This window comes from Lonchura striata, chromosome 3, assembly GCF_050655825.1.
Source record: "Lonchura striata isolate lonStrDom1 chromosome 3, ASM5065582v1, whole genome shotgun sequence".
NCBI lineage: Eukaryota > Metazoa > Chordata > Aves > Passeriformes > Estrildidae > Lonchura > Lonchura striata.
Window position 1 is genome coordinate 71053807 of NC_140705.1, and position 21320 is coordinate 71075126.

Here is a 21320-nt window from a genome sequence, read left to right on the forward strand (position 1 = left end):
CAAAATTATTCCCATGTCAGAGATAACTAACTGGGGTTAAAAAGGAAAAAAGGAAATTTGTAGTGCCTACCAGTAAAGACCAAGGCATGGAAGTACAGAAGGTCATGCTGTACTCCCACACTTTCATGACTGCTTTCGAGGTTTCTTCTGAGCCTAGGCACAACCAGTTACTGTGAATGACTGCATTGTGAGCTGCTAATACCATTTTACATGTATGCTAGAAATAGCTTAAAGGGAAATTAAATGAACAGAATACTAAAATGTTTGGAAAAAGTTTACTTCAACAGATATGAACTGAAAGAATGGAATATTTACTGGACCAGAAGGCTTTGAATGAGAACTGTGTTTTATTCCTTTGACACAGACAAACTGAGTGATCAGTGACAAGCCAGTTATCCTTTTGTGCAAGTAACCTTTAATGCAAAACTGAAAATACTGAAATTACCTAGTTTCTATAGCAAAAAGTGTTGTACAAAGGAAGAGTGGCGTTATCTGAGAGAATAACCTGTGGTTTCTTAAGTAATGTATGCAGTCACCCAACATTAATGTGTTCAGCATTTTCTCTGAACTGAAATCACAGCCCCAGTGGTGACAACTCAAGTTTCCCACCTCCTGCAGTGGGTTCCTGAGTTTCACCCTGCATGTTTATGTATGTATCCTTGAGTCTCAGACAGGACATGTTCCAATAAAATACAGAACAAAACAGCAAATTTATGAAAGACACCGAAAATGAAAACTTTATTTTTATTTCACCTGAAAACACAATTCTGCATCCCCTGACTAAAGCATTAATATCTATACATTTAAGACCAAGTATGTTACTCATACAGACTTTATCACAAAGCTTTAGCAAAAAACCAAACAGAATATAAAAAAGTAAATATGAATTCAGGAGTTCTTTAGAAAAAATATTTTAAAATCCCAGTGAGAATCATTCTTGTCCCTGAACATAGAGTTCATAGTTTGCTTTTAACACATATTCAAAGTAAGAGCTGTATTTCAAGTTGCCGAGTTCGTTTGCTTGAAGCAAGTCCTTCACCTCTGGCAAATACTCACTTAACTGAACTCCTACAAAACAAAACCATTTATTACAATTAAAGTATTTTGCATTAGCAGCTAATATAATTTTTAAGTAAACACCCATGCCTTCCTCAGAGCTAAATTACTGTTTTGGAATTGGGAAGCTCTGATTTCTATTAGACATGTCAAGAAATACAATAAAGCTTAAGTAGCTTGTAAAACAGATTTAATTTTTTTTTAATCCAGTGTTCAGTATTGTAATGATTAAATGTAAAATCCAAGTCTTTATGTAACACTTCACCAAAATAAAAATAGATAATAAAAGAAAAGACAAGAGAAAAGAAGGCTCAGTCATACAATAACTATGTATCAGATGCAACAGTTCCAGTGTAGGGTGTGCAAGTCTTAAAAATGCAAGGGAATTGACAGGATTGAACACACAAAACTGAAACTTTTCTGAAGTACTTAAGTTTTGTCTTTTTCACATGAAGCCTTATGTGTTCTGCAGAAGTTCCTATGCAGTAATATTTAAAACAGACTTTGACTTCTCTCAGAAGTCTCTCATACTGAAAACAGACTTTGCTTCCCTTCTCTCCCTCCCTCCTCCAGCTGTAAATTCCATGACCATAACCTCCTATAGTCAGCTTTAAGTGGGTATGGGAGGTGTATTTTTTTGTTTTGGCTTTTGCAGAGAAAAAACAAAAGCAAAAAAAAAATTTGGCTAAAATAGATTTTTACCAAGTGACAGTCAATTAATTACTATCCTGTATCTTATAGAAAAACCATATTTACCTCCAGAAGATCTACTTTACTGTGCAGTAAGCAATAGCTAAATCTGTTGAGTGCTCTATTGAGCAAATAACTTAAAGATACTAAGATTATAACCAAGAAATCTGCTCATCTCTTACCCCCTGAACAGTTTACAGAGATAGAATTAGCTCAGAATGATTTTAACTGCCTAGTGGAATGAATTTGCTATTACTCTGAGAATTTAATAATGCCACTTTTTACAGATTGATCTTAAGCAGCTTTTGAAACAACAGTTTCAAGACATTCAATTTATTTAAGTACACTTTACCTTCTTTCAACAGCTTTTGTAGTATTTTCACAAATATACTGTCTTTAGACGCTTCAATTGGATCTCCTCTACCATCTGAACAGGACCATCTGCAAGTCAAAGAGTAATTTTGGGAAAGAATTACAAAGACAAAATAATAAGAACACTAACAAGAAAAAAAAAAAAAAAACCACAGGAAAATTAGATAAATTATCAAAAGTGATTAATACTGGTCCATATAGAAGCATTATGTGCTTGGTTATAGCTCAAAACAAGAGGTTTTTTTTCTACCCCATGCTAACTAGTAAAACTGTAATGAAACTGCACTACTATAATGTAGTCTAGTGAGGAGGAGAACAGAAATGTTTCCCACATCTAAACCATTAAAATCCTAACCAAACAACATTATTTCTTTGATAAAATAAAAGTATTATCCATTGAGATAAGAACTACCTATTCTCAGTAATTGTATTTTACAACAGAGGTGATGAAAGTGTAGATTTTTTTTTGGTAGAATAAAGCAAGAGAAGTAATTCTCTAACATGAAAAAAAATAAAAAGAAAACAAATACCAAACACTGAGAAAAGAAATTGCAAGGCCTACAACAGCACACACAGTCACAGAACAGCTTATCTGCTCTGCGATTAAACTGAAAGACTCATGAAATACAAGTCTCATCTATGATACAAAATATTGTTTTAAATGACAATTTTTCATCCTTGCAGAGCTTTACATGAACCAGTTTAAAGTCAACACCAACCCAACTTGTTTTGCTGTGATTCTAACCTTTCAGTTGTTAAAATTTCCTGTTCCATGTGCTAAGCTGTCAGACAAAACTGGTTCTCATATCACTCCCTAAACTACCACAGGCCTGTGGGATGTGCTTGTAACAGATCTGAACCTGGATCCAGAAGCTATTATTAACAAATCCTCTGTACTTCACTGGTTTTACCCTGGATGAATCTTCAGCTCCTAAATGTCTAGGATTACATCTTTAATTCCTCTGGGAAGAATGTGTGGAAAGGAGGGAGGGAAGGGGGATTCTCTCCCCTTGGGAACAGAGGAGAATAGTGAGAACACAAGCAGGGCATCAGGAGCCTACCCAGCAAAGCTCTCCATCCTACCCAAGAATCTTATTACCCAAGAACCTTATCACCATCTGTAACCCTCAGGTTAGAAAAAAACAAGCCATCCTTAAAAATAGGAACTGTCACATCTTGAATGTTCACTTTTGCACACAGGTGAAAGTTAACACCACCTCTCTGTAAGCCTTTGGGAGTCTTGCTGGACTGGAAAGTCAGCTGGGACATTAAGTTTTCTACACACTATTCAGTGTAAAGTCTGCATCTCAAATTGCCTCTGGTTAGCTGTCAGAGTGGCCAAAATTTTGTCAGCATTGTACGTGTTTGAACTGTTAAAATACCACATTCAAAACCCCGTGCTTGTCCAGGGTAGATAGATCATAAACCAATAACTGCACTGGTGCCATGAAGGAGCTCTGAATTCTTCTGTCTTTAAAATAACAGGAATGGAAAACACTTGGAATATTGTGAACCTCTCTCTGCTTATGATTTGTGTTATATATGGACATAACTTATCCATGCAATTAGGAATTATTTCCTTGGCACCACTGCCATTTGGAATCTATCCTATGCATAAGTGTGAATCCAAATGCTCCTTATTTCCGTTTTAATCACAAATGGCACAGTGCATTTGGAATGTATTCTTTCCTCATCTTTTCTTCCTTAGGTTCCTCTTGGAATACTGGTGGGAGTTAGGAAAGTCAGAAGACTTCTGAGAGTTGGAAAGGAAAGGGAGGAAATGCCATTTGCGTTACTTAACCTGGGAAAGAACAGCACCGCTGTTTGATGAGAAGATCCCTGTGACCAACTGGATTCTGCCTGCATTTGGTTTTGAACATCCACAGGAGTGGCTCTTCTAAGCACTGGTTAGGCTTTGATCTTTTACAACCAAAAATGTAGTTTTAATCCAAAAAGGTAATGAAATTGCCAGTGTGATTCAATGGCAAAACCCAAGTAAATAAAAGCTTACAGGAGTGACCTCTGACAATGTTATCTTATTAAAAAGCTTCTACTTGAGATGCTTAAAAAAAAAAAAAAAACAAACTTTAAAAAGTTCAGCATTGGTCACTTCTTTTACTTCAGGAAGAGATTCAGGAACAAAAGCTGCATGGGTTCATTTCTGCATCAGGTGCCAGGACTGCACAGAAGGTTGCCAGTGAGATAAAACAACAAAGTACTGCAGATTTCTTTTGCTGTGGTTTCACTTTACAAATAAGAATACATGTTCTGATCAAACACATTATCAAACTTTATCCTGTGAAATTAAATATTTTTTGTGAATTAGAGAATAGTACACTAAAATATAATTCTGGAAAAGTTGTGTTTCAGGAACTTACATTTATACTTACCCATCTCTTTGGAGAGCCTTACAGAGAATTTTAAGTTTAAGATCATTTACATCCACTTCTTCTTCCTTCAGTTCATATAAGGAGAAAATACAGGCATATTAAAATTCTAGGGTTTTTTGCAAAGAAATAATCACGCTGTTACACAGATTGAACTGATGAATTAGATTCTCCAATCACCAAACACAATTTTTAACATATGCTGTTCTAAAAGATGATCTGTTTGGATTGTTGAAACACCAAACACTGTTTGTTTCCATTTGAAATCATGGATTCAGACTTTCTACAGTACCACTTGACTGCTGATGACCAACTAACACAGCTTGTAAAAGGGCACAAAAAAAACAAATTGTAAAACATGGTATTCTAGGCAAATTTTATTTTACCATGTGCTAAATGATGAGTGGAGTCAAAGCTCTTTTTTCAGTATGGCCAAGCTAACTAACATGCACTAGTGGCCACATTAAGATATATGTTATATAAACACATTAATAAATGTTTTCAAAGATATAAATTTGATTTGAGAAGGGCAGTTCCTTCATTGCACTGAAACCACCACCTCCAATTTGTGCTGAATGGTTCTATACAAGTTGTTAGGAATTTTAATATCTGTGGGGAAAAAAATTGAAATTTTATGGGTTTAGCATAACATTTATTTTATTGAGATGAAATAAAAAAAAAAACAACTGGAAAAAAAGCAGATGGCAAATTTGTGGTTCAAAGCTATTTACATGTTAGAAAATGGTGACTATCCCACATTACCTTGTGACAATCAGTGAAACTGTCAAGAGGGAAGACACAAGAACTAAACTACTAAAAACAGTTCATCTTTGTCCTGCTTGGAGATAACCTGTAGGGAAACAGGGCTCTTAAAAGAAACTATAGACTATAAATGGAAAGTGAAGATGAAGAGTGTAATTTTTCTTAAATTATCTAAACCACATTTGGCATTATGTCTCCAGTGACTTAAAAACAAACTGAAAAAAACACATCAGGGGTTCCTTTAATTACTACAGACTAAGCTAATGTGTTAATTAACTACAGATGTACCATCTGTAGTTAATAAATAATAATAAAGAAGTCTCTAGGTTAGAAATCGTTCAAAAAGTTTTCCTACCTCATCAATATATTCCAGCAGATCAAGTGCTTTCTTGAAGTCATACTCATTGGCTCTTCTGTTCTCATCACATATGAACAACTATGAAATCAGAGATTAACATGGAGAATTATTTTTAGCTTACAAACTAACGTAACTGGTATCAGGGACAACCCACTGTAGGAAGACCACCACATATTTTCTACTTACATGACCTTCTCATGAAAATATGTCTTGATTCAACCACTAGTATTTTTATAGTAAGGAATATACTTAAAGTTTTAGAGCAGCATTCCACCTACGTGACAATGGTCTGTGGATAAATGATACTGGATACAAGGCTGCTGGGTTTCAAATTTAAGTGCCATTTAAGGCTGTAACATTCCTGGACTACTGTGGCCAGAGCTCAGCTCCACAAATAAGCTCTCTGAATTATTTCAGTAATTAAGCTCAAAGCAGTACTTCAGCACATGTGCTGCCTTTCACCCCTTAAAAACAACAAGCTTCCCTCAGTATTTCCTATCACCCAATTATAAATTAGTAGTTAAAAAAAAATTAATATTAACTCTTTTAATTCAAACATTCTGAGTTCCATTTCTGCATTGCAAGCAGCAAGTCTTAACACTAGTATGACAATAAGAGAGAATTCAGAAGGAAAACTCTTGTGGTGCCAGCACTTGCCAAATCCTCACTGACACTTCCTTACCCTTCCCTAATCCCACAGACAGCCTCACTTAAAGACACGGGTAAGGACTTCACAATCTCCTATTAGCACAGTTCAAAGAAAATGATGAGAATGTAAACAAGGATGCTTGCTTACATGCTAGCTTTTGATTTTCCACAGGATTATAAAAAAAAAAAAAAAAAATTACACCCAGACATAAGTGACTTCTTTTACAATGTATTGCTGTTATTCATGGAGTATTTTTTGTGTGCATCCCTGGATGGTAAAAAGTGTGGCAAACAAGGCAGAATCAGTAAGGCTACCGATTCCTGGCTGATCCCAGAAAGGAGTGAGAAAAAGAAGTCAGCACTATTACTTATCCCAGTACTGGAACAGTTCAAATTTTTGGTTCATTACGGGCTGGATTTTTGTAAAAGAAAGCGAAAGTAGAAAGACTTCTGGTGCCTCTTTGCAACAGGTGACCAAAAGCCTCTTCCTGCTTCTAGTACTTCCTTGTTCTATCTTGCAACGTCCTTCTCCCCTAAGGTAGAATTGTTTGTTCATTCTGCCTTCCAAGTTCTGCCCTATCAAGAATGTAAAGGAATGTAAAAACTGTCTCACATCCAAAAACTGGTTTAGACCAGTAAATCAACTTCTGGGACTCATCTGATTTGCTTTTTCTTGCAGTAGCACTTCAAAGCACACATTCAACAGAAAAAACTAGGATAAACCCATCATTCTGATGTTTGCTGGTAGAAAGTAAGCGAAGTTAAACTAATTCATACATTAGATCTTTAGGTGCTCAGCAAGTTATATAAGGGATAAAGGCAGTTGTGACCTTCTCATTTATTTTATCACAAAGGGGCAGAAAACATACTGGAAGTTTACCTGTGTAATGAAGAAAACATGGGACACTTACTTCAATGAGCTGAGATGCAGACAGCACTGGCATATCGTTGAGGTTCAACTGTTTCTCTGCCAGGAGTTGTTCGGGAAGTGTCTCCTGATGTAACAAAAAGCGCTCCTGCTCTGATATTTCTTGTAGTCATTTAAGGAAATGAATGTTTCATGTTATTAAAATGTAAAAATAAGTTTTGTGGCACAACAACAACTGTCAAGCCACAATATTATTCAAGCCTACAATCGTTTGTTATGAAGCATTCTCCTTGGACTCTCATCCATGTTCCCAAAGCACATAAATACTTCCACTTCAATTCTGCCTTCCCAGGGAACTAGTTCTTACTTTCCACTCATGCTCCCTGTGTAATTAAAATGCATAACTCTATATTTGCCCCAAAGCTTCAAAATTAGTACAGAGGATTGGATGGAAGCTGTTGCACTGCACAGGAAAATGAGTTGGCTGCAACTTGAGGGAGCTGTGCCATGGACATGTCCCATCTCATGAACTGTTCAATTTTTGACTGTTTTATATTTGCCAGTATGAGCTGCTTCAGGATGAGAAACTTGCTAGTCTGAGATGTTCAAAATGGATTAATATCAACCCTACCCTTCCTACCAACTTCCACTGCATGTTAGAATAGGGAAAATAATTCTGTGGAGCATTTTATCTGTTTAGAGGAATAAGAAAAATGTGGCAGAAATAATTAGTATTTTTTTATCGATAGGAAAGTGATAAACAAAAAGCATAAGTTTTAATAACTATATCATATGCCACACAGAAATGTGTAGCAGAATGCAGTCCAGAACAAATTTTGAGAGTCCTCTAGTCCATAGAAATAAAGCTTTGATTATCTCATTTGTAATTTTAAAATTTTCCTATTTAAAGGTGAAATTCTTCACACCAGCATAGGCATTTTCACAGTGATAAAAAAACAGATTTAAACTTCAAGGTTTCATGCAATGCTATACAACTTAAAAGGCAGTAATACATTATTATTATGAGCTAAAAATAACTTCTAAAGCCTATTTAGTTAACCTAATTATTACCAGGCTTTTTCAACAGGATTTAAGAACTATTCATTTCATAGATGGATAAATATACAGATAAACAGAAGTAAGCTTGAGCAGCAACCCTGAGCCATATTCCAAAGCTTCCCCCTGGTGGCCCACAGCACATGTGCTGCACAAACATTATCTTCCAAGGGGATAGGAACGGCAGAGCAGTGGAACCATTGCATTTGGTAATGAAGCAGGTTAGATATTTGTACTTCTCCTGTTCACATAATTTCAGATAGAGTACAGTGAAACACTGTTATGGTAACCTTCCTAGATACAGAGAGCAAAACCCTGAGAAAGCACTTCTTGATCACAACTGTATATATCTGCAATTGCATTACTGCACTACAACAGTTACAGGATTTCCCTGTATATCCTAAGAGCCTCAGGACTTGAGAAGAATTCAAAACTGAAAGCCATGCTATAAACGGGCTCTAAGAAATTAATTATTTTTTACATTACATCTGAAATATAAAATGCAGATTCATTAAAATATGTTCAGTGTGAATGATTGACAACTTTCAGCCACTTCTCAAAGTGCAGGTCCAGCTTGTTATTTTTGCCAATATTATATGTTAGTAGAAAAAGTGGAAAGGTACAGATTTGCCATGCTCATAGTCCTAACTCGCAGATGAAAGTGAGCGCTGAGGTTAGTGTCTCTTGCTGTGTTCCTTATGCTTCCTAAAATGAGCAAAATCATCAGCCCATTTATCCTTACCACACTAAGTCAGCACCCTCAACATAAAAACCAACAATCTCCAAAATTAATGGGATTCTAATTCAATAATTTAGTAAGTCTTTTCTTCACTTTGCCCTGTTTCTATTCCTTACCTTCTATTTTCTCTTGTAGCATGTCTTCTGAGAAGTCCGATGCTAGTGCGGCTAATTTGCTCAAGCCAAGAAGTGTTTTCTTCTTTGCAAAATATCTTGTCTCCATATTTGCTAAAGTCTGCAATGTTCTGTGAGCCTAAAATTAATAGAAACTGTTAGAAATCAGTTTTGTAAATTAGGATCATAAGGTTAACAGACAAGAATTTTATCTGAACAGAAATCTTGCAGTTATTGTTTGTAATACTATAATCCTTAAAAGTTGTACAATTTGTACAGTGAAACTTTGCATTACACTCTTCAAGATGCTCTCTCTTTCAACAAACTATTTTTAAAATCTTTTAATCATTAATAAAAATACTACCACATTCTCAGATGATAAATTGCAACTTCACACATTGTATCTTTAGGATCTAATTTAGTATTTTCCAATAAAAGCCAGGCAAATATGTTTTGACAGAACACTTTTGCATGCAGTGTTTTACCTCTTAATTTGGGAATTTGAAAAACCAGAACTGTGTATAACTTATGCAATAACTAAATACAGAGGCAGGAATTTGTTTATCACACAAAGGAAGAGTTTCTGAGCACTTACTCAGAAATAAACTATTTACACAGAATGTACTGTATGTTTAAGAATCCTTATCCCCTCTTCAAAGTGCTTTGCCATGACATAGAAAATCTCAATTGACACAAATGGAATATTACACTTTTTTCAGAGTGATTTTTATTTGTTTTGGTTGGGGTTGGTGGGTGGGACTTTTTTGTTTGTTTAAGAGGGATATGGCATTACAAACCTAGAATTTGCATTAGGATAAATGTTTCTGTGGTTTTCATGCTTAACAAATGCGCATGTGGACTGAAAGAAGCCATTTTTGATTTGAAATAGTTTTAACTGTTAAATGAAATGCATTTTTAAGTCTAGCAGAATGATGGAAAGACTGACCAGCAAGAAGAGGGGATGTAACTTGAAAGTCTAGAAGGCAACAAATGATCATGTCTAAAAACAATGTCACATTAATCTAGCCACATGCATATTTGCTATTAAAATTACTTTAAACTATGAATGTAAGTGATTAAAGTTACCAACAGCTTTTTTACTTTCATGATAATTCCAAATTCCTTAGCTTTAAGATAGTAGTCTTAAAAGAGAAGTTTCAGTTTTTCCCTGGCTGGATAACATTACAATGCTATTGAAATTCAGTATAAATCCCCAATTCCATCAAAGTCGTGATTGTGTAGCCAAACCAAACTTCCTCAGTAAAAAGTACTAGCCACCAGCCAGGGATGAAAAGCAGCTCTAATTTCCATTACATGGTGCAGTGGCTTACATGAGATACTAGATGGTGCCTGAAGGGAGGCTTTTGGTACTCAGAAAGTACCTAATTAGTTATCTGCCATCTTTCCCATAACTCACCTGGATAAGCTGTCTTTTGACGGGGAAGAGTCATAATTCGGTAAATTACCTACTTGACCTGTTTAACATGTGGTATTTCCATTTGGCTGTATTTAAGAAACCCTACCTTCTGCAAATCCTGGCTATTGATGTCATGTAACCAGCTCAGATGTTCATGTGCTTGCAAGAAACTGGCCAGCTGTCCATGCTGAGCAACAGGCTGAGATAACAGCTTTCCTCGCTTTCCTTTTTCCAGATACCAGCGAAACAGGAAATCTGAAAAGTTCTGAACATAACAGAAATATGAATGTATTTTAAAAGTTACATTTCATATCTGGTTTGCCTTCTAAGCACTTTATAAAATACAATTGGTAAAAAAAATAGTAAGAACCTTCTTGATAAAACCAGACACATACACACATGACACAAAACAGTGTTGATAAAAATGCCTCTAAGAGTCCTGATATAAAGTGTTTAAAGCATTCATGAGCTCTCTCCAACAGATGCTGATAAACACAGACTCCTTCAATTAAAGTGGTGGAAGTGCCAAAACTACATTCTTCACATTAATACACAAGAACAGCAATCGCATCAATCACAATTCTTGTCTCATTTTCAGACCTGTTTCTTTGCCCCCTTCAAAACTCCATACTTACTATTTCCTTTCATAGACAAGTTTACTTCAGCTGTCACTGTTTTTGAAACATTCCTTCCTACCTACAAATTATACTGTAACCATCCATCTCTCGGGCATAGTTTAAAAACACCTCTCTTTTTCTAAAAGAAAAACCACCTTATTTTATCCTCAAGAACTTGAACATGAAAAAACTAATCAGGATTTCTGTTTGAGATTTAATTTAGTCTTTTCAGGACAATATTAGAGTAATGTTAAATTTAAATTGCATTAACGATTTAAAAATGAAGTCTGAAGAGGCCATCAGTCTATCCATTAGACTTATCTATTCAGCTCTACATTTGTTACAGTAACTTCTTTTCCAGAAGTTTTACATTTCCTCTTTAAAATAAAGCATATGAAGAGGAAAAAAAAAGTAATTTATCCCCTTTGACAGTCAGGCTGAGTATTTAAGATACACTATTTAAAAAGTTTGCTATAATTTCTGTCTATTACTGATACTTCTAGTTTTTGTTATTTAAACAAATTCTATGTACTCTCTTTCCCCAAGAGTTGTGGAAAGCTAAAAAAATGAATCTATCAATTCTCAAATTAACACCTCTTTGTTCCAGTCCAACACTTTTCAAGTAATCTCTACCACCTTTTCCTTAATCTTTCTAGTATTTAAGCACACTTAATTTTTACACTAGATGGCGGAAAAACCATCCAACAAATATGTAGCAGGACACTGCAAAAACCCCCAAAGCAACAGCCCTACCTTCCTACTCTTCCTAAATACTTTTATATTTACATATTAATTACTTTTCCATTTATACATTTAACAATTTCATCTCTTTTGGAAATTATCCTCCATTTTATATTAGATTAGTTTAATAAAACAACAGTGTAATGACAACAGCACCTGAGTGAAGAAATCCCAACATGCTGAAAAATGGTAAGAATGAGAAAACATGTCTGGGACACAAAAAGATCCCATGATAAGGTACACGTAGTACCTTTATTTCTGCTGGCTAGTTTTGCCTGTCCAGTGTAAAATACTCCATTGAATATTTTACAGTGAATATTGACTTCAATATTTTCCCCATTACCCCTGTATGTATACATAATTACAAAACCATTAAAAAAAACAGGGTAAGAAACCCCCAAAGAAATACTAAATTTTGCAACATTTCAGGTGCAAGCTTAATATAAAATGCTACCTAAAGGAAATAGAAGAGACTTGCCTGATCTGCAAACTGAGTCATGTAGCGTTGTAATCTGGTCTGGTTGTCTGTCTGCTCACACATTTGCACCAGGATATCAAAGTCGCAGTATTTCTCTGCTAAAGCAGCTGCCAACTGGTACTGTCCCAGGGAAACTAAGTAACCAAGAAAAATAAGTTTTTATCAAACAAGCTCACCTTTGTCCGAAACCAGAAAAATGAAAACAATTTCAAGTGTTGCCATCAAGGAGATACATATTCCCAAAGGAACATTCCCTGTCTGCATAAATCTCCTGTGCACACGTATGCACACAGACCTACCACCTCTGTCCCACAGCACAAGAGGGAAAAAGGGAATACTAAATGGCATCATGTCTACTATTTCCTCTGGAAGTTAGCATTATCTGCTTTCTGCACTGGGGGAGGAAATTCTACCCATGACTTAACATCTACAATAACAGCCACTTAAATACACAAAGTAAAAAAGCAGCAGCCATGGGCTTCTGACAAATAAGGATAATTGGGCTTGCATTAAAGAGAAACTACTTGGAATATTTCTTTTTGTTCAGTTAAATATGTAAGAGTCAGCAGAAGACTTAGCTCTGTTTGTAAGGAAATATGGACCTTAGACTGAACATAATGTTATAAAATGTATTTATAAGCTAACAGAGCCCATGAATGTGGGCAATGATAATTTTATGAAGCTTTTTCTAAGAATGCTCAAAAATTATCATTAGATTGTTCTATTTATATAATTTACTTCAATTAAAAAAATTAAACTTTTCAAAATTACTAAAATGCATTTACACCAACTTATTTCCATTTTAAAAGGCAGCTTTTCTATGGCTTACTCATTCAGGACTTGACCACATCTAACACCTTAAACAATGGGTACGATAATTAAATAATTTGGCTTCAAAAAGTAACTATTCACTGATAAACACCAAACAAGATTTCAGGCATATAGGTTTATCTCAATTTGCAACAACAGAAACATTCAAAATCCATTTATAGTCTACTTTCAGCCAGGCAGTGCAAAATAAAAACCTGCCAGATAAATGCAACAAGTTAGCAGAAGACAAAAATTCAAGCACCCAAGTACCTAATATGAAGTACACACAAGGAGCGCAGTCCTGGATACTAATTTGTAATCTGCATTTATTTTGTAATTATCTCATTAAATCACAGACCAGCCATTTGTACTCTGAAAGAAGAACAGTGTAAAGCAAGTAGAATTCATACACAGATGCCATCTACTCCGAATTGGTGTCATTTCCTCATCCAACTGACCACTTAATCTTTGCATTACAGAACACGGAGAGCACTCACGCAGAGGGGACAAGAGCTCGGATCTTTTCTGGACATATTCCATTTCCACGCTGCTGTAGCGCTCCTGATCAGCCAGACGATCCACAGACTTCAGCTGAGCAACGTAGCCATCCAGGAAGCAATCCAGGAGTGCCACCAGCTGCTCGGCCACCACGCTGCGGAGGTTGCTGTCCACCTGGGGGTACACCACCTTCAGGATGGTACCGTGCTGACGTGCTATTGCCGCACGGAGGCCACTGGAGGCTTGGGAAAAAACACAGGCAACATTAAAGCAATAATCCAATCACCGCAGCAATCTACAGCAAAGCGCAAAAAAAACCCATTACTGTGTATAATTAAAAAAATACAAGGGGAAAAAAGCCAATAAATGTTTTTATTCTGAAAATCAAAGTAATACCATCATCATTCCCACCCTGCAATAAACAACTACTCCCATCTATTTTTACATATTAAACAGGGCCAGGATGTGGTAAACTAAAAGCCTGAACTATGCAGATTTATGCTGCCAACTACCAACAGCAGCTCTTTTTCCAGAAGAAGAGAATTACTTCCACTATTTCTAGAGCAAAGTAAGGGAATACACAAGGAAAAGGCAACTTCTGTTAACCTGATTTAAATATTTTGATATAATCATCAGGACACAAGATCAAGACACAAGAGTTTGCATGGGTCCTGCTTTTGTGAGGAGGAATATGGACTGCAAGACTTCTGTCTTGGAAGCACAAAACAAATGTGTTTTACATGTAGAGGCTACAAGGAAGCTTAAGCATCAATTAGAAAGTGCTTGCTTCTGAGAAGATTTGTTCTGATATTTTTTCACACTACTAAACCATCAAAACAAAACAACATTTATGCAAGTAGAGAATCATCAGTCCTTTTAAAACAGCTATGGATCATATTTTATGATTTATTTTAATGTTATGTACCCCACAGATCTGCCAACCAGAACCAATGCATTAAAAATTTTTATAAAAGTCTAAAATGTTATAAAAATTCTAAAATTTTCTTTCCCAAACTTGTGGTTTTATAGCCAAATTTGCAATGCAAGTTTTAAAAAAGCATCATCAGTATTGGACAAACTAAGAGTTCACTGATTCATCCCACTTCATTTCCCAAGTGAAAACTTCATTTTCACTTACTCTCACTGACAACCCTGTAGCAGCTTTTAACAAAAGTTTAAAACTCAGACTGAAATTCATGTGTTCTGAAACTTACGAACTTGTAATAGTATTTTTCTCACCTGTCCATGGAATATATTCAGGTTCTCTTTCTGGAAGTTCTCCTGTTTTATATAAAGTGGCTCTAGACTGACGATACTGACAGGCAGCTTGTAGCATATCCTATTGAAAGGTAAAGATGTCAGTATTTCAAAGTCTACCTCAGTACACGCAGACCACAAAAGATGCTATCTTTTGTAATCCTGAAATGTTCTTTCAATATCCACATTCAATACAGCACTTTCTCAGTTGGACAGAAGGGGACATACTGACTGAGCAAGAAAATGCAGTGCAGAAACACAAGCTCTTCACTCTTTGCTACATATTCATGACTTCACAACTTCCAACGAAGCTGCAACTTCTCAAATTATCTTTAACAGTGGCTCAGGAGGAAAAGGAATGCCCCTAATTCTTCCCAAGGCTGTCTTTTCCTTCCTGCTGTATTTGGACATGTGAAAAGCACATTCATTTTTCTTCATCTCAGTAACTTGGATATGCTACACTCAACTTGTTCAGTGCTCTTCAATGTTTATCTTCCCCTCTTACAAACATCTTGGTTAAGGCAGTTTTGTACCTTAATGATGTTGTTCACATTGACAACTATCTGGGCCCACTCAATTGATTCAATAGGCATATCTTTCAGGATTTGCTCCTCCTCTTCTAATAAGCATTCAAAGATGGAATCTATCTGGGATACCTTGAAGACAGAAAGAAAAGTTACACTGAATACAAACATGTCCGCTATCAGCTGATACCTGAAAGCCAAGACATGTATAGAAAAATAAGTACATTACTATAAACCACATAGCCAAAAATATTAAAAGGTATCAACTACCCTAACGCATAATGAGGTAACCAGCTTATGGTTCATACAATACTTAAAACTACAAAAAATACCTTCTTTCTGGACTTAAATCTGAAAAGAAAAAAATCCTCATTTCTGAAGACAACTCCATACACTTCCGTTAAGCACATTCCTCCATCATCTTCTGGAATATTTAGCAGCAGAATCTTTGTTACATAAAGTACACTGGATAACATATCTGCTTTAAAATAGCAGACTATTATTTCTGTTTTCTTTCATATTTATTTTTCTCCCTTAGCAACTATTGTTCTCCGCAGTAAAAAACTTCCTAAGAATAAATGTTTTGTGCATAGTTCTTCTCAAGAAGGAAGAAAGAAATAAAGATGGAGCACTTGACTGGAATGCAGCATAAACTGAGAACTAACTTAGTTTGACTAATGCTAGAGAGGACAAAAATTGTAAGTGACTGAATTAATATAATTCCATCCAGGACAGTTCATTAAAGCAGCTCTCCTATCTGGAAAGCTTAATATGCTTCAATTCATCCTTCAAAAATGATAACTTAGCATGCATCTTCTTATGTGTCAGAGAATTTCCATTGTCTTTTTCATTGCTTATCCCTTTTGGGCAGTGGGAAATTTACTTACTTTACTTCTGCTACATAAAATATGTCAGAAATTGCATTTTAGCTGCAGACACAAAAAAGTATACACAGCAAAGTGAGGAAAATACTACCACATTATCCCTATTTATTTAAAGGGTAGTTGTGTAAAGCTGAATTGACTTCTACAGTTTTACAGAGAGAAGTTTCAAAGTACATTTCAAAGCACTGTAATATTTACTACATTCAGGGCTACACAGTAATTCAGGAACCGCAGGTTTCTTACCTCCCTGAAGAACACATCAGCAGGGGTAAGGCTTGGTGGAACACCACAATCTCTTTTGTTTAATGCAATTAGTATAGCAGCATTCACCAGCTCAGGCAGCCTGGAGTGGTGATTCTTGAGAACAATAGCTGCTGCCAGTTTCTCTGCGTGCTCACAGAGCAACAGTCGGGTGGCCATCGGCATTCCTCGCACTGGAAAACTGCCCAGACGCTCAAACACACCAACCTTTTATTAAAAAAACAAAACAGAACACCCCATGCACTTTAAACAGTGTTCTAGAGGAATCAAGACAAAGTAATAAACTGTGTGTGCTGATACCAAAAGAACAGTAGGACTCACCTGATGAAGAAACTCAATGAAGAATGAATGTGCTTTTGTCTTATCCTCTAGCTGATGAAGAAGAATGAGAGACGTGTTGCTGAAACCAACTGCTTCTAAAAAAAGTAAAATCTTAGGTCAGATCACTTGATATCTTAATTTCTGGGTGTTTTGTGCCTCTGAGGTAAACTGATCTGTCAATTTTTATAGCAGTACTGCACTGGTACTTTTTACAGTATATGCACACACATTTATATACTGCTTACCATGCTATTTTTAATCTGTCTTTTTCAGCTCTATCATGGCTGAAAAAAAGCTTTTGGAAGAAATAAAGTATCTTTAGATCAGTACTATTCTGAAATATTCAATTAATTATGCTCCTAAAATAGCAGCTCACAAGCATATTCTAGTCTTAGTAGGATTCAGACTCATATTTTTATCCTTGTGATGGACTAGCTATTGCTAAATTTATTATGCCCTAGACCATAGCTACTAGAAGCTACAGTGTTAACAAACATTCAGCTCTAACTGACTCTGCATCCAGATTTTTTGTATAAATTAAGTGTGCTTATAACATCAAGATAAAAAGATAAAAATCTTGGAAGAACTATCACTGAGCAAACTTAGCAAGACAATTTCCAAGAAGCTATCAATTTTCATTTCTGGCTTTAGCCAGGAATAAGCACAGACAGGCTGCCAAATTAAAAATAAAGTTGGTTCAGAAAATAGTGAAGATGTGATGCCTGACAATCTCCAACTCGCTGCCCCACAAAAACAACAGGAAACATCATCCATCTGTAACTATTTACATGAACTTTCAAATTAAGCCTCTACTCTGTAACTGGCAACTACTGCTAAGAAGTTAGAAGCCACTTTCAAATGAAAACTTGTAAGAGACACCAAAGCATCAACAAAGAAATTTCTTGCTGAAAACATATCTGCTTTAATCCTTTATGTACGACAAATACTCATAAACCAATTTCTCTAGTCCTCTTTCACACAGATACAAATACCAAAGCCCCAGAGGAATACGAGCTCACTCTACCCAGGATCCAAGGTGACCAGAACTGCAGTCACACAGAGCTTATTTTTTCATTCTTAGCCCTTTTGTCATTCTCGTAACACATCTATTTTTTGGAAAATGATTCAAAACTACACAAGGAATCATGGAAATTCTAGGGTAACACCACCTGATCCTTACACAAAGTATCCTTCTCAGAAATATGTTTTCCTTGCTGTTTGTGTTTACTACATGAGAAGAACTAATCATAGCAGACTGCAAGCTTATGTGGTAATATCAAAAGATGCATCTTTAAGTCTTTTTGGAAATGTATCTAGTGGTGATAGAGGGCATATTGACTGAACAAGAAATGTACGCCTTCTTTGCAAAGCTTAAAGTATAATGTTATCTAGAATGTTATAGATACTACAGAAAAAACAACAACAACCAAACAAAAACCCAAAACAACAACAAAACAACCAACGAACCAAAACCACAAATTAAAAAGCTCAAAAACCAACATGTTATATTTACCTTCTGGTACAGATTCAGCCCATCTTGGATCAGAGGCAGGGTAATCATCCATTAAATCCACACTGATCTGAGTCACTGCTCTATCCAGTTCAGCATCAGACTCCAGATCTGCATTACTTGGAAAGAGCTCGATTACCATGCTTTGTGCATTGACTATATCTTTCCTGAAATAAATGAAACAAAGTATGCTAAATAAAATCAACCGACAGGATCACAGAAATAAACCCCCCACAGTTAGCAGGATTTTCTGATACACTTTTTGTGAAGTTCTTTAGATTATATACATCAAGCATTTTTGGAACTCTCTCTAAACTAACTGTAGATAAAAGCTACTCCAATTCTTTAAAAGCAAGTAGGCTGCACAATTTATAAATCAAAAAAGTACAAGTCAGGAGTCAAGGCACACTTTATTGCCTCTATTATTATTATTTAAGAGAAATGACTCATCACACAGAACTAAGCCTGAACGTATCTAGTAGTTAAGTCACTAAATTTCTATGGCTTGCTTTAAAATTTTCTCATTTTCTCAGTCACTCCCACTAATGGCAATAGAGAGGAAGCTTGTAAAAGCTCTCAGGAAAATGCTTCAGCAAATATAATGCATTGTTTTTATTTCCTATAATTTCAAAGAATCCTCTCTTATTCATATCAGTAAGTAAAAGAGCAAGAAGCAACCAAACACAGACCTCCAAGGTATGAAGGTGTACTTCTATGTAAGAATATACACAAAACCCAGGGATTTGATTTTGTGACTAAAATATTATAGTATTCTGACTGAGAAGGGATATTGTCAGTCAAACACTGGAAGTACTTACATTTTTCATGAAACTTTCAGTTTAAACACTTACATGACCAAGATGTCTACAAATTTAAAAAAACCAAAAAACCCAGCAGTGCATCCAGAAATTGCACAAAGGTAAACTAAACAAAGGATACTTTTGAAAAACTGGAATATACTGGATCTTCTATTAAAAAAGAAAGTCCCATCTTTACTACCCAGCAGGATGTGTTTCTAAGGAAATTACATAGGACTTTATTAGCCCCTTCAAATCATGAATTTCCCTCAAAAAGGGTCAACTTGATATTTCCACAGAACTTTCTATCCCCTCTAAACATCACTAGTTCTATAAAGCAGCCAGAGCTCACTGTACAGCTGGTACACTCTACACTTCCAGTGGCTGCACAACCTTCCATTATTAGGTCTGCATCAACTCACTGGCCATCTGGACAGGCCACCGCTACATCTGTTCTGTGGAATACTGCTCCATTCATTTTACCAGACTATTTATTTCTGGGAAAAAAATCAGAGTATCTACTATATACATAAAATTATTGTTTTCTTCTAGTTTCATAAATATAACCCAGATTTTTATTGTAATAACTTACAACTTTCATACTGTTTCACACTGTTTTCCTTACTACCTCCCATTTCCTTCTTGTTTCCAACCCCCTTGTACATGTCCTCAATGACATCATGTTTGTTAACCATGCTCTCATGACACTTCTGAACACATGCAGAATTTCTCTAAATTCTGTACCTGTTTACAGATCTTGGATTGGTATCCTTTATTCTCTAAAGGAGAATAAAGCCTAAGCCCCTTCATTACCTTTTACCTCACATGAAGTTCTACAGCAAAAGCACTTGTTATCTTGGACCTCTTCTTTCCAAGTTTTAAGACACTTTAAGATTAGTCCTAAGAGAATGTGTGGGTTGTTTGCCTTGTTTTTTAAACACAAAAATACTGACAACAATCCCGTCTACTATAATTAATCTAAGCCTACAGATCTGTTTATCTTCTTATTTTTCCTTTTCCTCCTTTGTTTACATCGCTCATCTCATATCAAACCTTTCAAAAGCACTACATGCCTTTTTACACTCCAACTGTTTTAATAAGGATAGTTTGACAAACAGGGTATTTTGTTCCACTAATTCTTCTATATCAGCCAATCGGAAAGAAAAAATCATCCTGCCCTAATTCTGCCATACTAGTTAATCTTCATAGCCAGTATATTCAAAAGTATTACTGAAAACAGCTAGGCAAATAAAAATGAGACTGAAAAAGCTTTTTCAACAAAACACCACTTACTAAAGAATAAAAAAGTCAAAATGAAAAGTTGAAAGTTGTTTCACTGGCACAAAGTTACCCATAGAATTTACACAGAGCAGGTGACAAGTGACTGAGATTACAGAAGTCTGCTCCTTTCTAGCACATAACCCTTCTTCACTAGCCCAAGGCGTATTTAATGCTTTCCTAATAAAGATGTGTGTCATTAAAAAAAGTTGCAACTAAAATAGCACAGGAATATCCTAACCAAGACAGTCTCTTACTCAAATACCAGAGTGCCTTCAAAAACAGGAAACAAAGTCTCAAAAAATGAAGTGCAATTTCTACCTGCAGTACTGTAGAAAAGCAGCTTTCAATAATTTGGTTTTATCTTCTTGGGCTATAACTTCTAGCCTACCAGTTGCATCAAATGCAGGACTCTGAAAAAGCAAAATTAAAACTTCAGCTGAAAGACAAATAATAATCTTCATTATGAAATGAAAACAGATTTTTAAGTAGCCATGCCACAGATATAAAATAAAATCACTGGAAGCAGTTGTGTTTATTATGTCAAACATAAACCTCCAAGATACATTATAATGAAATTCACACAGAGGTTTGACCAAAATTCACACTATCTGCAAAGGAACTTACACCAACTTATTCTGCCCATCAAATTTTTAATGATAAATATTTGAAAATTCAAACCCACAATTTTTGACAGGATTTAAAAGGTATTCCTAAGTACTATCATCCACAAAAGCAGTTTAACTGCAGGCAAACTTAACTAGAAACTAGTTTGTTAAGAAAAACAGTTTCATCAGCCCACAAAGGCCTTCCACTAAAATACCAGTTAATAATAACTATTGATTATAGTGTAATATTAGACCTAGTGATTGACAGCA

At 35.6% G+C, this 21320-nt stretch overlaps 1 protein-coding gene across 3 annotated transcripts in view; it reads right to left on the reverse strand.

Moving 5' to 3' along the window:
* Positions 1 to 710: 710 nt before the first annotated feature.
* Positions 711 to 21320, reverse strand: part of NUP133 (nucleoporin 133) — a 30081-nt gene continuing 9471 nt past the window's right edge. For all 3 annotated transcript variants that reach the window (XM_021527136.4, XM_021527133.4, XM_085575432.1), the window contains 15 exons: positions 20764 to 20855; positions 18371 to 18534; positions 16858 to 16952; positions 16519 to 16743; positions 15401 to 15523; positions 14850 to 14949; positions 13610 to 13852; positions 12303 to 12436; positions 10573 to 10731; positions 9053 to 9188; positions 7185 to 7303; positions 5623 to 5703; positions 4509 to 4573; positions 2099 to 2187; positions 711 to 1068 (listed from right to left, as the gene is read on the reverse strand). In XM_021527136.4, the coding sequence (XP_021382811.3) occupies positions 932 to 1068; positions 2099 to 2187; positions 4509 to 4573; positions 5623 to 5703; positions 7185 to 7303; positions 9053 to 9188; positions 10573 to 10731; positions 12303 to 12436; positions 13610 to 13852; positions 14850 to 14949; positions 15401 to 15523; positions 16519 to 16743; positions 16858 to 16952; positions 18371 to 18534; positions 20764 to 20855 (1962 nt within the window). In that variant the 3' untranslated portion in view covers positions 711 to 931. The remainder of the gene's footprint in view (positions 1069 to 2098; positions 2188 to 4508; positions 4574 to 5622; positions 5704 to 7184; positions 7304 to 9052; positions 9189 to 10572; positions 10732 to 12302; positions 12437 to 13609; positions 13853 to 14849; positions 14950 to 15400; positions 15524 to 16518; positions 16744 to 16857; positions 16953 to 18370; positions 18535 to 20763; positions 20856 to 21320) is intronic.